Raw genomic sequence first — 20,535 nt, 5'->3', positions numbered from 1 at the left:
ATAGATAGATAGATAGATAGATAGATAGATAGATAGATAGATAGATAGATAGATAGATAGATAGATAGATAGATAGATATGGTTGTTTATGTTTGTTTACTGTTTTTTCTTCTATACATCATTAATATTCATGTCACCACATTTTGCATCATTGTCAGCAGCTCATTTGAAAGATAAAGGTGACCCTGAAAATAGCGGACAGGCTATCTATATGAAGGTTTTAGAATAAGCATTAATGTGTGTCTGTTTTAGGCTGAGTGCAATGTGCAGGTGTGAGTGTGCACTGATGGCAGTGGAGGATGGGATCGGCCTGTATTTGCACATTCCTGCATATGCATGTGTATTTATGTTTGTGTGAATATGAGTGTTGGTGTACCATGCATCCCAGCCGGTAACACATGGCTTTGCTGCCACCACTCTGGCTCGTGTTGTGAGTGTCCCTGCAGGCTGGCAGAGAGGGGAGACCCTCTCTGTGGCTCACCCAGGCGGAGAGGGACTTCCTGCACATCTTTTGTCACACCATTTGGGCCCTTGTGTCTGTGGCTGCCCCGCTCCGGACCCACTTGGCAGCTCACAGTGCAGACGGACATCTGCTCTTTCCAACCTCCTGGTGAAAAAGAGAAAACAACAACCAACATACCCTGCTCTCCCAATCTCTGCACTGCATACTTTACTGCATACAGTTACACAGTGTCTGTTAGGACAGAAACAACATTTTGATGCAAAGGTCACATCTATCTATCTATCTATCTATCTATCTATCTATCTATCTATCTATCTATCTATCTATCTATCTATCTATCTATCTATCTATCTCCTCTAATAACAATGTACTAAATTTAATAAAGGACTGTCTGTGTCTTAATTGTTAGAAGTTAATACCAGAGTTTTAATTATGTACCCTATATATTTCTATTTAAAAAATAACTGCAGAAAAACTGAGTGAGTAATTATGACAATATGCACCCTGAGCAACAGCGGTCTTCTAATTGCTGGTGAAAGCGACAAGTGATACCCAAGTGATAATCTTTGATAGGAAGGCCTTCAGATTATCGCGTTGCTTTGTAAACCTCCACATTAAAGTATATTTCTACATCTCTGGCTTGACTCCTTTTCTCCCGGTTCTCTAAGCGGAGTGATTCTGGAGCACGCAATATTGAACACACTTTGTTCGTGCTCAGCGGCCCAGAATAACTCGGTCATTATGGTTGCGAAAGGGACAGGTTTTGAGATTGATTTCATGATGGTAATATAGCCCATGTGTGTAGGAGAAGAAAGCCTTCAATGGGGACATCTGTTCAATGCGGCTTACAGTTACAGCCGCGCTTAAGAACAACCTGTGCACACCATATGAACTAGGACCGACCCTCTAGAACGCAACAGGCAACAAAACAGTTTTTTTTTTTTTTTTTTTTTGGAGAGGTAGTGCACTAAGAATAAATTACAATCAGATTTTGAAGTGCACATGAATTAAATATCTCTTGTACCTCTGTAGCTTCAGCAGCAAGACAGTTTCCTGTCGAGGAATTATCACACTGACCTCTGACATCAGTCTTGCTGGTATGATCACTTGGTGATTTGTCACCAGAGGCCAACATGTCCCCTGTAGCTGGCCCATACCTTGCTCTCCGAATGCGTAAAATCACTATTGCGCACAATATTATAAATGGCCATCCCCTCTAGGAGGAAGAAGAAAGGGGAAAACCAGTTTGACAACAGATGTTTAATTGTTGTATGCTGAAATATAAACTTGAATAATATGTACATACAGTATGGGTATCTTTGTATACCTGTTAGGAGTTTGGCTGCATGTAGAGAAAACAGGGGTCCGCGGAATTTTTCCACGTTATTCCTAATTGAATTGCCAGTGTAACATTTATCTGGCATGGTCCACAGTCACACCGGCAGCAGGAGATGTTGTGTTTTACTCTGCTGAGAGCAAACGTCGAGGGTCAATCAATGCACTGCGGAGCGGAGGAGCACGGTATGTAGGTTTTATTCTCCTCATTACTTTGTCACATTTTATTCGCCTTTAAACACTGTTACATAATGTTCACAGCTTGCTATGATTTTCCACATTGGTTAGTTTGACAGAAATAAAATAATGAATGAGCAGAAAACGGATCGATACATGTTCTTTCTTATCTCCAACGTCAATAAGCCAAGTGAATGTGTGTGTTTGTGTTTTTTCCCGATTATCTAAAATATCTCTTTGCTTAGATATAAATTCATGGCTTATCGTGATTTCTCATTTTCCTTAAAACAATTAAAACGACACTTAAAGCGTTAGTTTGAGAACAAGCATACACATTTAAAGATTATAGATATTGAATAACCCATTTAAAAAATGTCAGAATAGTACCTCTAAATATTGGCACTAAATAACACATGTGCTGTAAGAATAATAATTAATATAACTGCATGTACAATGTTGCTGGATCTATTTCGGAGTTGATGTTTTTTAACTGTAAAATATTAGGAAAAATTTTGTCTGATTTAGTTTTTTCGCTCCTTCATTTTTTACACCTGAAGGTAAAGCAGTGTAAATTAATCCAAAAAGCTGTTGTCCAATCCTAGAAACACAAGAATTAATCAGATAGTCCATCTATCACGCTGTGTAATAAAGGAAGCGACATGGGTTAGGCAGATGATGTGATGAATAATCCCTGGTCGTTTTAATTAACTTTTCCCTGTCCTGTAATGACCAAGCTGGTCAACAGACCCGGTCAATAAGCATGTTAATATCAAACAAATAAAACTGCCGATGATTAAAAACCTCCTGCGTTATTAAATTTGAAATTCAAATGAAATTTATGCTTCCAGTGCACACTGCATGCTAATAGCGCCCACAGAGAGTCCCAGGGTTCAACACACGTTTTGCCTACAAGTTCTTATTATGTAACAGGAGCTTCCTCTATAGATTTAACAAAATGTCAGTGGGCAAAGTGATGAACCTATTCAATATAACCAGCTTATCATTTTACTTTCAGTCTGACACAGAGTGCAGTCACTTACTTTAATAAATCATTTCAGTTAACCTGCGGCACCGACATTCTCTATAATAACCCATCTTGAGAAATTTTACTTTTTTTTAAATGTTCTAATTTTGAGGCTGAAAATGTTCCAAAGTCAACTACATCGACCCCTCATCTTCTTCTTCATCATCTGTTGTTTTAGACTAATATAGAGCAATGAATAATCCTCCACTGGAATGCACCATCTACCACTTTTAATCAAAACTGTTAAGATAATTGAACACAATTACAGTAATGTGAAAGTTTGAGAGGGTGTAATATAGGTCCGCGAACAATGCAGCCTTTGTATCTTGTGTAATAGTTTGTATATATTAACTCTTAAGAAGTTAAAACATGCAAAATCCCGCGGGGTAATTTATGCCAGAGCCAGAATAAGTTTCTAATATGAGGAAGATGCAAAAGTAGTAAAAATAAAACACGGGGAGGCTTTTCTAAAATAAACAGGTGAGCAGTTTAAGACGATCCTGCACTGAAATCTGTAAATACACACGTATGCGCAGGATGAAGTGGAGTTGACCCACTTAAACTTTTACTCACGTTTAGACGAAGTTACCTCAAACTTCTGGAGCTGAGAACATTTAATTAGGCCACAATAAGGAGCATTAAAGGAAGGTGAAAATGGAAAATGAACTTAAATGGGAGTTTAATATTATTTACGGTGGCTGTTTTGGTTTTAGGTGTTGTTGTGGTCATAGTTTACCAACCTTTTTATTTACCACCAGCTACAACGCCGAGCACAGGTCATCATCCTGCTTTCTTTAAATTTATGGAACGTGATGTTCTGTAAAATTTCAATAAGTGGCCCCCTAATTCCTCCTTCCTAATTCACTCTCATTTAACTTTACCTTCCTTCCGCTGTCTTTTATTATGGAGGGGGCGGTGGGGGTGGAGGAGGGTGGAGAGCTGTCTGAGGCGCTCTATTGATGACCTCACGGTAGTATGTGGCAGTGCGGCGGGACGGAGCCGCTGATTGGTCGCCCGTGTCACAGCGGCACTTCAAAGCCGGAGAGGAGCCTACAATTGTGGAAGAATGGGCGGAACACATCATTGTATTGCACACCTCTAAAAAAACAGTGCTCTGATTCATAAATATAAAAAGATCCTCTGAGGAGGGCAGTGTTTTTGTGTGATGGCAACTTCACTTCTAGGGGTGAGTCGAAAGGACTTTCTTACTGGTTTAATTAGTTCTTGTCATTGTCCGGCGGAGGGGGATTAAACTTACAGCAGCCGCAAAGTAGCAGCAAAGGCAGTGCTTCGCTTATATTTTCAGCAAGCGGTTCGTATGAGAAAGCTGGGGCTCGGTAGACTGGATATAAGTTTGTCCTGGTGCTCAAAACACGCATGTTTTCCTTGGTGTCCTGTTTGGCATGCATTTGTAAGCGCTGTGTGTCGCATTTCAGTTGTCTACTTTCTGTTCGTCCAGGTAGGAGTTGATAATAATCTACTGTAATGATTTCCTAACTTTAAAAAATGTAAACCGATATCTTATTAGTTATCTGCTCAAACTAGGGAAACAATTTACTAACTTACCCTTCTCTTTCGAAATACTGCATACAAATGTCTGTAATGAACCTGTTAAACTTGTTAGACTGACCAGTCACTTACAGCTTTTCTTGTCCTTTCAGGAGGAGCCGAGGTTAGGATCGACTCCTTTAGCCATGTTAGCAGCAACATGTAACAAAATAGGGAGCCCGAGCCCTTCACCGTCGGCAATTTCGGATAATTCCTCGTCATTTGGAAAAGGCTTCCACCCGTGGAAAAGAGCCGCTGCGAGCAGCTGCAGCCTCGGATCCGGCCTGTCCGGCTTTGGGGTGTCCCGTAATGGATCCGGCATCTCGGACTCTTTCGGTACCAACAGCTCCCCCGGATCCAGTGCTTTTTCCCTCACGTCTGGTACCTCATCTAGTTCACACTTTGGAAACGATTATTCTGTTTTCCAAGCCTCAGTTTCGAACAGCTCTCAAGAATCCAGCCATCAGCCGGTTTTCATCTCGAAGGTGCACAGCTCAGTGGACAGTTTGCAGGGCATCTATCCGAGGATGAGCGTTGCGCATCCCTACGAGTCCTGGTTCAAATCGTCTCATCCCGGTATCCCCACAGGAGAGGTTGGAACCACCGGAGCCTCTGCGTGGTGGGATGTGGGAGCGGGATGGATTGATGTTCAAAACCCTAATGGAGCAGCACTACAAACGTCCTTACATTCCGGCGGACTCCAAACCTCCTTGCACTCTCCTCTGGGCGGATATAATTCTGATTACTCGAGTTTAAGTCACTCTGCTTTCAGCACAAGTCCCTCTCCACACCTGTTGACAACCGGCCAGCACCTGATGGACGGTTTCAAGCCGGTGTTATCCTCTTATCCGGACACAACCCCCTCTCCCTTAGCCGGGGCAGGGGGGACTATGCTCTCCGGGGGTCCACCTGCATCTTTAGCGGGGTCTCCGAGGTCATCTGCTCGGCGGTACTCGGGCAGAGCCACCTGCGACTGTCCAAACTGCCAGGAGGCGGAGAGACTGGGACCCGCGGGCGCCAGCCTAAGGAGAAAAGGTCTCCACAGCTGTCACATCCCCGGCTGTGGGAAGGTTTACGGGAAAACGTCGCACCTAAAGGCGCATTTGAGGTGGCACACCGGCGAGAGGCCGTTTGTGTGCAACTGGCTCTTTTGCGGGAAGAGGTTCACGCGCTCCGACGAGCTCCAGCGACATTTACGCACACACACCGGGGAGAAAAGATTCGCCTGTCCGGTGTGCAACAAGAGATTTATGCGTAGCGATCACCTGAGTAAACATGTAAAAACTCACAGCGCCGGGGGATCCGCCGGCTCTGGCTCCGGGGGCAGCGGAGGGAAGAGGGGGAGTGATACCGACAGCGAGCACAGCGCGCCGGGAAGCCCTCCGTGCCATTCCCCCGACCTGTTGCACCCACCTGAGTCAACCCAGGGAGTAGGCATGAACGGCCTCTAAAACTCCCCTCAGTGAAGTAAAAACTGTAAAACAACAAAGTGTTGTGATGGAATTGTCCGAGAGGACATGAAAGTGGACATACTTTGGTGTATGCCAAATGCTTCATCATGAGTGTTGTCATTTAATGAGAAAATAGGCCTATACGTTTCTTTGACTTTTTCCAAGTGTTTAAGACTACTAATTGCATAATGTCATAGCTGTACCATCAGAAACTTCTCATTAATACATCTGCGGTGTGAAAGTGTAATAGAGTTATTGTGGGCACACTGGGACAGGGCACAACTGAAACTGTTTTGCAGCCTGGTCCAGAATTCTTCCTTGATGTTTTATTTCCCAGGGTATGAAACGAGAAGATAGAAAACACTGCTGTGAAAAATCTAGGCCTGCAAAGTTGTGCTACTGCTGTCACACATATTGTTCAAAACCAAACTGTGGCACTTTATTATCGAGCAGGAGATATTGTTCATTTTTGTCCCTGTGGACGGACTGCTCGGTAGGAACAAATACCTGTAGAGTGTGGTAAGATATGGGATGGGATAGTTTCGTTTTACCTGTCTGATCCCATCAACCGTTTGATAATGGAGCAGCAGTTGTAGGTTTAAATCAAATGTCGCTATTCACTCCACAGCCTACAGTATGTGCGCCAAGTTTGTAAGTTGAGGTTACTTACACTTAACTTCGCTGCAAAATGTGTTGTATATAGTGAGAAATGTAGGTTAGAATAATTACAGCCCAATGTAAAGGTGAGTAATGTATTTGTCCAGGAGACGATTTTGTATAGGTATTTCTAGTTGTATATGGACTCTAGTAAATATTTGAAAATATACGGAAATGTACTTGGATTTTTCTTTGACATGATATGAAATGTATTGTGGGGAGTTATATTTAACCACGAGTTTTCTTGTATTTAGGGGTCTATCATTAGGCGCACTTTGAATTTATTTGTAAGGTTTCGAAATCATTTACTGTTTTACCCACTCATTTAATTTAAGTAAGCATGTTGTAAAGTGATTTTAATTTTACAATGATATTTTTTTCCTTCCGAGAATGGCTTTTTATGTAAGCCACTCAATAAAGTCAGTATGAATTCAGAAGCAGTTGATCGACTCAGTTTGTTTGATTGTTGAGTCGATAAAATCTATTTTTGAACGGCAGACCAGAAAGTCTGACATTATTAGGTTGCCTAGAATTTATTATTTTATATTATGACATTAGGTTGTTGTTTTTTTAATAATTAATGTGAAATAATACAGGTACTGCGTTTCATGACCTCCGTGTACAGCTGGTGGTTTTTACACGTTTTTTCAGGCCAGGGTGGGAAAAGGGCCTGTAGCTAGATCAAGGCCTCGCCCAGAAATTCATTTACATTTCAATAATTAAATTAAACAGTTAAATAGAGCATCTGCTTTAATAAAAAAGAAAAGAAAAAGTCAATGTTGTAGGAATTTAAATTCAGGCTGAATTCCATTATTCCCGGTCTATGTGCGCTTTTCTGTTGAGCGTGAAAATGAAACTTCCCTGAGGCCGAAGTCAGCACAGGTCAAACACGCCTAATTGTGTTAACCCACCACTTTATTAGTATTTAATACTTGTATGATAAATATCACGTCAAATGCTGTATTTCCAAATGTAGCCTACGTACTTTAATTTCTCTATTTGGGTTTTATTTATAGTTTCCCCAAATTCCTAAAATATGAATTCAGAAGTTGTTGTTTTTTACATTGAAATCAAACTTTCTAAAAACACACACACCTTTTGTTGACTCTGAATTGTGTTGTTAATAAATGCGCAGTAGGTTTAGTGTTTACAGATACATGCTTTCATTATTGATAGTAGTCTGTAAGTATTTAAATAGTGTAATAAAATTTAAGAAAAGAGCATACTGCGGCGAGGAGTCTTGTTCCCCGTAAGCTTGGGCTTAATTTGACCTGATCACAAGTTAGACTAAATCACTTAATCGCTTTTTACTCAAATTCAAAATTATCAATATAAATTTTCAGAAACTACAACTTGTATTCATTTATTTATGAACTATTTATTTATCTTTATTTGCTATTTATTTTATCTTTCGTAATAATGTAAGCTACATTAAATACCCGGCTGAGGTCACACAATTAGGCCTTTTTTCCATTTACGCAAGCATCTTGGATTTTGTATTTTTTGTTACAACTGATAACAGAGATAACCCCAGTTTTTCCTATTTAAATATTTATTTTCTTGTTTCTGGGGATTTTATGCATCAAATGTACGCACCTAAAATCACATGATCGAGTGCGCACTGAAGTTCAGAACACCCTCTAAACTGTGTACAAAAACGATATGCATGGAAAATATCAGCCCTTCTTATTATATATATATATATATATATATATATATATATATATATATATATATTTAAGCATTGTGTTTTGTGTTTCTTGGGCTTACCGTGAAGGGTGAACTAAAGCCAGTATCTTTCAAACTTCTGGTGGACTGCTTTTTGTGCACAGCGTTGTAGCGCCACCTAGCGCTTCTACGTTCAACCAACAGCAATTCAAAGTCCAACCTTGATCCACTTATCCTTTGCAAGTTATGGTTTGGGGTTATTTCAGGTAGCTGAGAAAGCTTATTCTGGTTTATTTAAGTAAGCTTGCTGCATCAAACCAATTTTAATTTCAAATTCAACTGCATAGACGAACACTTGGTACTGTCCATGATGTCTTTTTCCACAGTATGGAACATGTGCATTGATAAGGACAACATAAGGTGATCACAAGACCCAGTTCACCCAGCTGACCTTCTTGAGTCACACATGCTGCAGGTCTAGCTTAGATGTGTGTGAGTCAGGGTTGACGCACAATCTGGAGATATACGCTTATTAGAACAAAATGTACTCACTGACAATGCCTTCAAAATGTTTGCAATAATAAGCAAATTAAAGTTAAAGTACTTATAGGTGTGTCACTCACCCAGAGGATGCCTCATTTTGTTGCAATACATTAGGACATTTCATCAGAGCAATGGATATTCTCTGTGTCTATCATCCACACACGTTGCAATTGTTTTGTTGGAATTCCTGAAAAAGACCCATAAAAAAACATTTGGTTGCCTGTTTTCTTTCTTTCTCTCTTCCTTTCTCAGTTGTATCTTATATTTAGTGCAGACACATGCACGCATACATACTCAGAAGGATGAAGTTGCAGCTAGTTCCACCTTTGATTCCACTTCCCCTGCCTCCACTCTTCTGTTCATACTTTTTCTGCGATGGTGCAGTCAGGCAGAAAATGCAGCAGGGACAACGGTCAGAGTTAAAAGTGAAACCAAGCAGAGTTCAGTGAGGGAAAAAAATCAGAAAAACTTAAATTAGCAGAGCAGATGGGTTTTGACTAAAGAAATTCTGCCATTGCTGGGTCACTGAAGAACTCATTTGGGATTGGGTTATAGAGACCTGCAGCACAGTTACACTTCGATGGCATCTGTAGGAGGTGGATTCCTTCATTTTTAATGTTCACTAAACAATAAAGCTAAACGGTGTAGTTGTTAGGTGCCATGTGTACTTACAGGTTTTATTTAGTCTTTGTTGTAACTCTGGTTGCCACAAGATATAGTTCAGTTGTTTGTGTTGCTGCATTTGTATCGATAAAGTCAGAGACAAGAGAAAAAGACTGTTCACCACTCAAGGGAGCAAACATACTCACACACAAAAAGGACTGTGGGGAAAACATGAATTATTGCTTATGTAAGTTTTCTCTTTAGCATAAGGTTTGACATAATATGTTTTACATACTTGTTTATTTATTTAGTCCTAAAGGAAAACATTTTCAAATTCCAGGTGAGAGTGAACCAGGAACTGAATTTAAGAAGGCTGCATTATTGGCAAAGTAGTGGGTAGTTTCGAAAATGTATTTCATAAACAGACATTAACCTGGGCTTAAGACATTAGATTAATTCGACAATATATTACCTGATTTACCATAATTCCATAAACTGCTATTAAAATGTGTGAAGTGATACATCTTTTACTAATATGTTTTACTCAAACTGGCCTTGAACATTTGAGAGAAGTCAGAAAGTAGTCATTAAACATGAACAGAGTCATTTTGGCCTGACTTCTCAGTGCACAGCTCTGCGTTGTCATGTTATTTAACACCTTCCCAGACTGTTGCAGCATCACTTGGTCCTCAAAGGACTGTCCCGCTGCTGCCCTCATTTGAATTAAGTTGGCCTCAGAGAGGAAAGGGCAAACTCGCCAGGATGAGGAGGGTGAGGTGCCAACGTTGGATGAAGGCCACAATAACAGCTATGGTCAGAGCACACAGTGTGTTGGCAGCCAAACCCAGCATTGATCCAGTCACCTAGAAAACATGAAAGAGAAATAATATTATCCTACAATGGATAATAGAAAGTGATTTTGAGGTTGTATTCCGCTTAATAAAATTCAAGCTGAATTACAGTCTTGTCTGAGGCTTGCCAGCTGCTACTGATATGATGAGATATATTGGGTTTTCTAGCTCTACTAGCAAATCATAGTGCTGTGGTAGCACCTCTCACCAATGATGCATCTGTGGCCAATTTTGTGGTTAAAACCACCACTGTCATTGTCATCAAACCAACCAATCTCCCGGGAAAGGCAATTTGACGAGGTTAAGAGGTTAGTCAAAATAATTAACAGCACTTGCTGTAACACTGACAGGGGTGCCCTTATACAATGCCTTTCAGCAATTTGGATTCATTTAAGTCACAGGTGGTGTTTCACCTGTATCATCACTGAGTGGAATACCTACAGACTGAACCACACTGGGAGAAACTCTGCTGGTTTTCCAGACACATCAGTGTCTATAAAATAAGTAAGTGTGAGTTCACTGCAGGATCAAAGTGCATACCTTTCTACCTGAAAACAAACTTCTGAGGGAACATGTTCAATGAAAGGTCACAAACAGGTTTACCAAAGCTTTCCTGTCACTATGTCACTGATGGATAGTGACCACTACACTGCAATATATACCGGAAGATCTGTAACAGCAAATATCACAATGAGAGCTGCAACAATTAGTCAATTACTTGATTAGTCGATTGACAAAAAATGCATCTGCAACTATTTTGATAATTGATTAATCAAGTCGATTTTCAAGCAAAAATGCCAAACATTTGATGGTTCCAGCTTTTCAAATGTGAGGATGTGTTGCTTTTCCTTGTCTTACATTACAATACATTGAATATCTTTGGGTGTTGGACTGTTGGTCGGACAGAACAAAAAGACATTTGAAGACATCAATATGGACTCTGGAAAACTGTGATGGACACTTTTCACTGTTTTCTGGTGTTTTATAGACCCAAAGCTTGATTGATTGATCATGAAAATAATCAGCAGATTAATCAATAATAATAGCTGCAGCCCTAATCACTATGGTAAGATTGCTGCTGTGAACTTTATTTTGGCCATCAGAAAGCTTCATTGTTGCTGAATGCAGGCTTGTGTACCTTTCTGTGCCTGTTGTTGTGTTTATATTTCATCAGCTAGTTACAGTTTTACACAGCTTTATTTTGGCCTTTAAATTTCTTAGTCTTGTAATTTTCTGAATCAATGCTTCTGCTTTGGTGTAAGCAGACAATTCCTTACTTGTTGGATTGGTGAAAATCGAAAACAGACATCCGCTCTCTGAATGAATGGTAGAGAAATGGTTCCACCAAGTGGCATAAACATGTAAGTTTCAGACATTTCTAAATTTGAGCCTTAAATTCCATTTGTCTTATTCTTAACGTGATGAAAATGCATTTCATAATCCAGGGAAAGCAGAAGCAAAGCATGTTGGATTTTTTCTTTTCAGTTCTTGATGTTAACCTTCACCTCCAGTGAAAATCACCTAAATTTGAGTCATTCAAATCTATAAATCTGTTTCTATGCAAAAACTGAGATTAGCAGGCTTTGACAGAGGAAATTCCACTGTTGAAATTACAAAGTATTAAATCTAACCTGTATGAGAAATTTGAAATAGAACAGAATAGTTCTTCTTTTCCTGAACAAACACACAAAATTATCTTCAAATCTAATTTGCTTCAGAAAAAAGGTCAAATGTCATCAGTGAGGTTAGAAGAAGTGCACTCACACCAAAATGTACTTTCTGCTAAAAATCATTTTCCCAAGGTGTAAATACTATATTAGCAGCAAACATTAACAATGGCTAACGATGGTCAGCCATGACAGTGTGACAGTGGGTTATCATGGACAATACCAGGATCCTGAAACCACAGCAGCTAAATGGAATTCAGCCATCATTCATTTTACCATTTACACCTGTGCTTTTCCTACTGTGGTATGTCAACATGTCTTCGATGAAAAATGCCTATTATATTAAAGGATGAGTCTGGACTTTGGAATTCTATATTTTTCTTGTTGTCTATGAATCCCATGAAAAACAACAACAACAACAACAATGTGTTAGTCTCTTTCTGACTTCACCACTCTACTAAAAAAGGCTCACTAGTTTCCTAAAACAGCTGGGCACAGCAGTTTGTAGCGAATATTACTCAGGCAGGAGTAAATAGCAACATTTTATGTGTATTTAATACATATTAGAGAACAATGGAGCTCTATACTATGGAGGAATAGTATATCAGGCTTTGGATGCTCAGGCAATACTTGTTAGTAGGATCAATTTGTTCATTCATTTTGGTCTTTTCATGGGATTTGTTGAAAAGAAAAATAAATCAGAAAGAAAAACAGAGCATGTCATCTGCCTTATCCCATCGATATTCTCAAAACAGCCACAAGGGAGCAGAATTTGCTTGCAGATCTGTCCTCTGCTTCAGATACTTGATACATAATGATCTGACTCAGTGCTCATAAGGAAATTATTGCAACTGTGTTCTGGTGGAATGAGGGAGGTGTGCGTATTTTGTATGTTTTGTTTCATATTTAAGTAATTAACACCAACATCATGTATGCACAGCCTGGGATCATAATGAATGATGTAAAACAGTGCTACAAAATAAAACAGGTCACATTTCAACATTCAGTGGGTTTTATGCTCAGTCATATACTGTCACTTGTGTAGTAGGGGATGTTAATTAGTCATGCTAAAGTCCATGCTACTGCAGCAACTGACCATATTTGCTACATGAAAATTCATAATCTCCTCAAGAGTGCTTAGTTGCATTCCTTGAGCACTAGTGGTCTGCTGTGGTCTTTGGATGCCAGGACTGCATCCAAAGACCACAGCAGTTCTGATAGGACATTTCAACTTTAGCTTGGATATTCATCAGCAAAGATAACTGTTACAATACAAACAGTAAGCGTCTAACAAATGGGTATTTGAAGTTATAACTTTTCATACACTTTGCCATGCAACTGTTACACTTTAGAGGTAAGCTGTTGAAATAGTGGTTTCCTGTTATATTATTTCTATAAAGATTAAATATGATCTAACAGTTTTAATTAGTCATATATTCAGGCATTCATCACAGTAAATGACTAGTGTCCTTGATGAGATTAAGTTCTATTGACAGTTCATTTTGGCTTTGATCTACAGTCACTCAAAACTGCTGTGATAATGTCACACAGTAAAATCAATAAAACCAAACAATCTCTGTTACTTAAATAAGTATCAAATGAATGACCAAGCAAGAAGAAGAAGAAATACTGTTACTGTTACTTGAAGGCCCTTGGCCTTCGTTTGTTATCTCTGCCTTATTAATACACTACAACATCCATATAAACACCTGTTTTTGTTGCCAAATTGCAGAAGCTGTATCAGTGTTAATATGTTTAACTAATACTACATTTTTAGGCTAAATGCTAACTGGGAGGCTAAACCTCGTTTCTTGTGTGTCTCATCGTGGAATTAGGCTATTGACCTCCAACCTGTGAGACAGCAGCGATTTCAGCATGCTTATCACTGAACTCGTGCTCCTGTCGAAACTACAGATATCGCTCAGTTTCAGGCGTTGTTAAGTCTCACGCCTAAACAGAGAGGTGCATTGTGGGTATTGTAGTTACTAACCCTGAGAGGCCACTCCTCCGCCGGTGCTCCTGTATTAGTATGAACTTCCAGTCCCAAAATGCTCCGTACCTGAGAGCAAACAGAGTAAAGAGCTGTAACTCGAGGAGGCGAACGTCATAGGTACGCCCTAGAAAAGAAGTGTAAATGACAGTGGATTGGTCTCTTTTCCTGCCAACGCGCTGAAGTAAAACTACAACCATCTCATGCCAACGGTGAGATCAAACTTTGTTTTCTTTTCTCGTATTTGATAGTTTTTCTTCTGGTATTTTCATAATAGGAAGTAGCCTGTACAGGATATGCTTTATTAATATGTAACTAGTGAGTCGGTTATATAGCCTACACACACCTGTTCAGATGCTGATACTTGTCAGTGTGACTGTTGGCTGTTGCAGCTGTAGTTAGTGAAACTGGAGCTCAGGGATTTTATGTCTGAATCTGTGCTGCTGAGTGTCTCTTGCTCTGTTTGGATTATTAACGAATGTAAGATTTGTTTGAGAATATTTTCAGCTGATTAAATAAAAAAAAAGAAAGAAACATGCACAAGATTAGAATAGTTTAGTTAATATTGAGTAGGGTTATTGTAGACCTACTACAGGAATCACAGTACAGTGCATTGTAAATAAGCCTGTCATGCAGTATTTAATCAGAATAGCCATTTTACTGTCAGTAGTACAGTGGCACTGTACTTTGATCATAGCAAGAAGCGCTGAGAAAATCGTCTACTGTGTCATAGGCTTGACAAGACCAACCTGTTTTTGTGCACTGGTGTAAGAAACCACATTATTAATGACTGACTCACTGTGACAAGTCATGAATGGGTAGTGTCCTTTTACGCAAACAAGTGACAGGCCGAAGAGCTTCAGGCTTTATTCCATGCTTTGGAACAGTTTCATGTAACAAACAGAAGCCCTGCAGTTAAGCCTGGGGCTCACTGTGCTGAAGGAAACAGAACAATAACTTTAATCACGTGTCTTTTATTGTGGAGGTATTGATTGTTGTCATGTGTCACAGCATTTCAAAATATATGTCTGCTTATTGATAAGTTTAGGGCTGCAACTAACAATTACTTTTATTTAATCGATTTAACTGCCTATTATTTTCTTGATGAATCCTTTGTAAAATGTCTGTAAAATGTAGACAGAAAGTCATGATTCCCATCACAACTTCTAAGAACCCAAGATGACGTGTTCGGACCAAAACACAGTCCAAACATTTTACTACGATCAAGAAAGCCAGCAAATATTAATATTTGAGAAGCTGTTTCCAGTGCATTGATAATGACTTCCAAAATTATTAGTATTGTTGCTGATAATTTTTCTGTTGATCAACAAATCAGTTAATTGACTAATTGTTTCAGCTCTAGATGAGTTATATTAATAAGTATGGAATATAATATTTATTGACTATATTACATATTACTTTTGTTCCACTTCAGGACCCCTGGTTGCATCATTTAAGGAATAATGTAAAGTAAGGATTAAAGTAAAGTTTTTTTAGACAAGTAAAAGCTGCAGGTAAAAGGGAAAAAAACGGAGAAATTAGAACAATATAGTTTTTATGTTTACAGATGCAAATATGGCAGCAGGAAAAGCAAAGTCCTTCCGTCGTGTTGGGAGTCTCATGCGGAGTAAATCTGAGGGGACGCTGATCGATCTGGATGAGAGTGCCTCAGCCAGTGACAACCTGAATGGTAAAATTCTCATTTTGAAGCATAAGCAGCCTGTGCTCTGAATCTAAAAAAACCTGTCCATAATGTTAACAGATGTCCTAACCAAGCTCTAAATATTTTCACAGGTGGGTATGTGACACGAATGACACAGAACTCCAAGTGGCCACTTTTACAGCCAGAAGTCGCACTTTCCTCTCAGTCAAAAAATCCCTTTTGGAACAAACTGTCTGCATCAAATCCTTTCTTAGATGACATCGTACACAGCAGCACAGACAAACACATTTCCAACACATCAAACGTAAAACAAGACAACGAAAAACATTTGGACGCAAATAACGATGACGCCCTTAGCACTTCTTCAGATGAAGGCAACGTGGGCAACTTTTTGGAGAGCGAAAACAAAGTCAGCAACAAATCTGGGAGATGGAGAAGTGCATCAGACATTCTTGGTGATCTGGAGAGAAAAATGCCAAAACGGGAGAACAGCTTCAAACCGCCAGGTCCGGTGCTGAACCCAGATTTTGAGTGGCTAAAAAATGACAGAGAGGCCTATAAGATGGCCTGGCTGAGCCACAGGCAGCTCACCCGCTCATGTCTGGACTTAAATCTGATGAGCCAGAGTCCCGGGTGGGCTCAGACCCAGGCCACTGGCTTTCAGGTCATCCGCAAGATCGGTCACACTGGAGGCTCAGTACAGTTACCAGACTCAGAAATTAGCATCCATATCCCAGAGGGACATGTTCCTGCTGGAGAAGTCCAGGAAGTTACACTGAAAGCGATGCTAGACCCTCCGCCTGGACTCAACAACAACTATACGACAACCATGAGTCCACTCATAGAGGTGGTCCTCAGCAACATCAACACAAAGGAGCATATCTCTCTGGAGATAAAACTCTCTGGAGAGGTGAAGAGTGACCCATTAAGTCAGGTAATGACTACTGTGGTCGGGCTGGTATCCAACAAAAGAGAGGGACCTTATCTTAAAGTGAACGACTGTTACATTTACAAGAACATGATGCAGATGAAGCTGCAGGACCTGAAGACACATTTTTATGTGATTGCAGTCGCAGAGGCCTCTGCAATCCAGTCCCCTGCTACATCAGTGTGGGATTACCTTGACCGCCAAATCACAATAGCAGTTTACGGCCCCAGGTACATCCATCCATCATTCATGGTTGTAATAGTGGTTTGCTGTCATGAGGACGTTCCACCAAAGCTTCCGTTTTCAGTTATCTGCAGAGGAAACAAAAACCTGCCTCCACTTGTACTGCAGCTTTGGGGAAAACACGGTTTTAAACCAGACATAGTGAATGACCTGCACGTCAGCATTAACCTCACAGACTCGATGTTTAAAATCAAACCTGAGGACAAACTGAAAGAAGTGAGACAAAGTCAGCTCAAAATAGGGACAGTTTTGCATCTGCCAGTTGCATTATCTTGTCCTAGTAATACAGAAATGACTCCTTTTAAATTAGATCTACAAGTGAAGGAATCAAACGCTGCAACTGTTGCACATTTCCAGGTGCCTTCCCCTCCCACAGCACCCATCAGATCAGAAAAGCGAGTGCCAAGGCAGATAGAAAGGCAGATTGAAATGGCAAGAACCTCACCTATTCCTGAGGAAAGTGTTCCAGATTTCCCCAAATTCAAAGACAGACCTGTGAACCTACAGTGGTATGGTGTAGCCCTGAAGTCAGTTCTCCGTCAGCCACGTGTAGAATACCTTCTGGAGTATTTCAAGGGGGACACTGTCGCTCTCCTATCCAGAGAGAGTGTTAGGTCAGTGGGTAACTCAAAAGTAAAGGAGTGGTATATCGGATTCCTCCGAGGCAGGACTGGTTTGGTTCACTGCAAAAACATCAAGCTCATAACCAGAGACCAAGTGATCGACTTCACCAGCATTCAAATCACCACAGAGGTCCTCTTGGACAACATGACGCTGCCCTTCAGGAAGCTTACTTACATGTACTCCGCCATCCAGACGCTGGTCACTGAACACATAACCAGCTGGAGAGGTTTTGCTGATGCTTTAGGGTACAGCAACCTTTCATTGGACACCATCACACGGAGGCACGCTGAAACTGAGGCTGATAAAGTGGCCTGCATACTGGAAAAGCTGAAGGAAGACTGCCATGCTGAAAGGACCAGGAAGAAGTTTCTGCATGAGCTCATGGTGGTAAGTAGAGAAAAACAATATATTTTAATATGATAAATTCACATTATTAATGAAATGAACTTTTTTATTTAACATTTCAATCTTTGTGTGAATTACATACAAGAAAAATAAAAAATATTGTTGCAGCACAGCCTGTATGCTCTGGTTTCCTGTGCTGTCCATGGTTTTGTGGCAGTTCATCTCTGTGTCACCCTAGGGTCTGTTGAAGATGGACTCTGTGAATCTTGTGGCCCACCTGATTCAGAACACAGTCATTCTGTCCACTGCTGTGGAGCTGGGAATTCGATGGCGGGAGCTCGCTGAGAAGATGGGAAAACTCTCCAGTGCTCAGATAGCGGGCTATGAGGCACCGCACCGAGGGAAGAGCGGAGAAGTCGGTTCCCAGGTCATTTTAACAGTACACATTGACACAACAAAGTAATGTATAGTAGACAGTGCTGATCTTGTGGAATTTCTGGCATGCCGTGAATATGATGTACATTTTTGTACAAATTCTGCATTTCCTTTTCTGTTTCAGTCAATGTGGAAGCCCGCCTATGACTTCCTGTACTCCTGGAGTCTGCGTTATGGAGACAGCTACAGGGACATGATCCAGGATCTGCACCTGGTCCTGGACAAAATGAAAAACCCTGCCACCAGACAGTGGAGGCAGCTGACTGGTGCCCTCATCACAGTGAACTGTCTCGACCTCTTTCGAGCCTCTGCATACCCAAATTCCTAAACCTTATGCAAACGCACTCTAGTGATGACAACAACCTCCACGCACTTGGGCAAAACAGAGACAGAGAGGTTTTGTTACAGAGTAATAAGGTTTTGATGTTACTTGGCTCTTTTTGTTGTCATATTGTTTAGCTTGCTTTGATTTCATACAAATTTTTACACAAAGCATTAGAAGCCACTTAGGTATCAGGTACTTGAAATATATGTTTAGATCTCACTTGGTGAGTGTAAAATATGTTCTCACAATTTGTGAGCTGTGAAGGAATGTCACTTCATCTCGAAAACAGTAGAAAATGAAGTGTAGTTTGTCACTTTTCTCTTTACGTCTGTGCACATATGATGAAGCCTTAAAGTAAAAGTTCATTTTGGTAGATCATTTTCAGTCAAATGTTTATGAGGTCAGTAGTTCAGCTGTATCAATAATCTCAACTGGTGTATCAGCATTTGTTTTAATCTTTTAATCCTTTGCCTTTTCATAGTAGGCTAATATTACACAATTCAGATACCTTTTCATTCTTTTAATCAAATACTCAATACATTTACTGTTTCGGCAACTCTGCATTACCTACAGAGAAGGTTTCTAAATTATTATTTATGTATCTAATTATATTTCTTATACTACATTACTTAAATCACTGACTGCATTCAGTTCATTTTTTGTTAGGATCCACATCACCTTTATGGATCCTGTGAAAGTTTGTATTAGTGGGATTTTTAGGTTTTAGTTTTCTGTAATATACTTTAAGTAGTTGAATGGACAGTCAGGGAACCGATAAATGTGAACGCTGTTGCTAACTAACTATTGCAGTACTGATAGTGTATTGATCGTTATTGAAGTTTGTATGTCAAAAATGAGAATGTTCTACCAAAGTGAAAGTTTCCTGATGCCAGTAAACAAACCATAAAGATGCTACTATACAAGAGTCATAAACTATTGTTGTCTTAGATATTAGTGTATTTGCTATTTTTATACTGTAATGTAATGTTTTAGATATGTACAAAGCAGATCATTTCATAAGGTATGCAATGTAACGTTACATATTCATTGTGTTGATGTTTGTATGATCATGTTTTTATTGCCAAATGGAACCTCAGTGTTCAGAGCGGTGCCATATACAGTACGCAGTGCCTTCAGTCACTGACATTTTAAACAACGATTCATACCTTTGATACTGAAAAGGAGATGTGTTGCAAGAGATATGAATAAAGTAAACTATCTGATCTATTTGCCTTCTAATGAAGATACTAATAAATGGGGAGATGAAATAACTAATAGCTAATTTGACTGAGAGCAGTCTGTTGGTAAAATTGTATGTTTCAGACAATGACAAAAACTGGCTATACTTGTTATTTAAATCATATTGTAATACTTAACAACATATGTGATATTATGTGTCAGTTAAGTAGTATTAAATCACACCATAGAAAAAAATGACTTTTCCCTGAAGTGTTTTCCACTGATTTTCTCAGACTGTTTGCTTTTCCCTGCACTGTTTGTTTAAGCTAGTTTCAGCTGAGAGCATTGTGTGCTCGTTCTCTATCAAACAGAGAGCACAGACTGCTGAACTGACTTTACTTTGGCTCATTGAATGCCCCTCAGGAAAAGTAAATCAAATAAGGAAAATGGCATCAGGCAACAGAGTGAACTGATTCAATCTAGAAGCTGAGAGTGATTGTATAAAGTTGTACTTAAGAGGGGGTTTTTTTGTAAGGGATGATGATAAACAGAGTTTAGAGGGAACATCAAGGACAAAATCAGTGATATGAAACATTGGATGTTTAGTGAGACGCCAAACAAGAAATTATTTGCACATCACTCCTGAGTTTTTTCTCACTAAAATAAAATTTTGTATAAACATCCTTTAGACAGAGTAGACATATCCTTCTTCCTTTTATTACCCTTTAATACCTCCGTTACCTCCGGGACAGCCAGAATTATGTCACTTCTCTGGCAGCAAGTAAAGAATAATCAGGGAACGGTACATCAAAATTT

General features: G+C 39.7%; 2 protein-coding genes and 1 long non-coding RNA gene across 10 annotated transcripts in view; 2 read left to right on the top strand and 1 right to left on the bottom strand.

The window, feature by feature from the left end:
• LOC122881394 overlaps positions 1 to 1,523 on the bottom strand; it is a 34,875-nt gene extending 33,352 nt beyond the window's left edge. Inside the window, exon 1 of the long non-coding RNA XR_006379153.1 lies at positions 377 to 1,523. This is a non-coding gene — a long non-coding RNA (uncharacterized LOC122881394). The remainder of the gene's footprint in view (positions 1 to 376) is intronic.
• Positions 1,524 to 1,858: 335 nt separating this feature from the next.
• sp8b (sp8 transcription factor b) lies at positions 1,859 to 7,095 on the top strand. 4 transcript variants are annotated; one of them, XM_044207520.1, is made up of 2 exons: positions 1,859 to 1,984; positions 4,661 to 7,095. In XM_044207520.1, exon 2 carries the CDS (start codon positions 4,694 to 4,696, stop codon positions 5,996 to 5,998), a length of 1,305 nt encoding a protein of 434 aa, XP_044063455.1. In that variant the 5' UTR covers positions 1,859 to 1,984; positions 4,661 to 4,693; the 3' UTR covers positions 5,999 to 7,095. The 4 variants fall into 4 exon arrangements, with proteins under 4 accessions (XP_044063455.1, XP_044063454.1, XP_044063457.1 ...); XM_044207519.1 differs by lacking the exon at positions 1,859 to 1,984 and adding an exon at positions 4,031 to 4,185; XM_044207522.1 differs by lacking the exon at positions 1,859 to 1,984 and adding an exon at positions 4,190 to 4,311.
• A 6,940-nt stretch (positions 7,096 to 14,035) lies between these two features.
• On the top strand, positions 14,036 to 19,977 carry macc1 (MET transcriptional regulator MACC1). Of its 5 annotated transcripts, XM_044207516.1 has the most exons (6): positions 14,067 to 14,189; positions 15,413 to 15,447; positions 15,545 to 15,667; positions 15,772 to 17,822; positions 18,019 to 18,207; positions 18,340 to 19,977. In XM_044207516.1, exons 3-6 carry the CDS (start codon positions 15,553 to 15,555, stop codon positions 18,541 to 18,543), a joined length of 2,559 nt encoding a protein of 852 aa, XP_044063451.1. In that variant the 5' UTR covers positions 14,067 to 14,189; positions 15,413 to 15,447; positions 15,545 to 15,552; the 3' UTR covers positions 18,544 to 19,977. The 5 variants fall into 5 exon arrangements, with proteins under 5 accessions (XP_044063450.1, XP_044063451.1, XP_044063452.1 ...); XM_044207515.1 differs by lacking the exon at positions 15,413 to 15,447 and having other exon boundaries at positions 14,036 to 14,189; XM_044207513.1 differs by lacking the exons at positions 14,067 to 14,189; positions 15,413 to 15,447 and adding an exon at positions 14,278 to 14,457.
• The last annotated feature ends 558 nt before the right edge of the window (positions 19,978 to 20,535 follow it).

This window comes from Siniperca chuatsi, linkage group LG9 (assembly GCF_020085105.1).
Source record: "Siniperca chuatsi isolate FFG_IHB_CAS linkage group LG9, ASM2008510v1, whole genome shotgun sequence".
Lineage (NCBI taxonomy): Eukaryota > Metazoa > Chordata > Actinopteri > Centrarchiformes > Sinipercidae > Siniperca > Siniperca chuatsi.
Note: the sequence above shows the minus strand (reverse complement) of the source record. Positions and strands in the feature narration are given on the sequence as shown.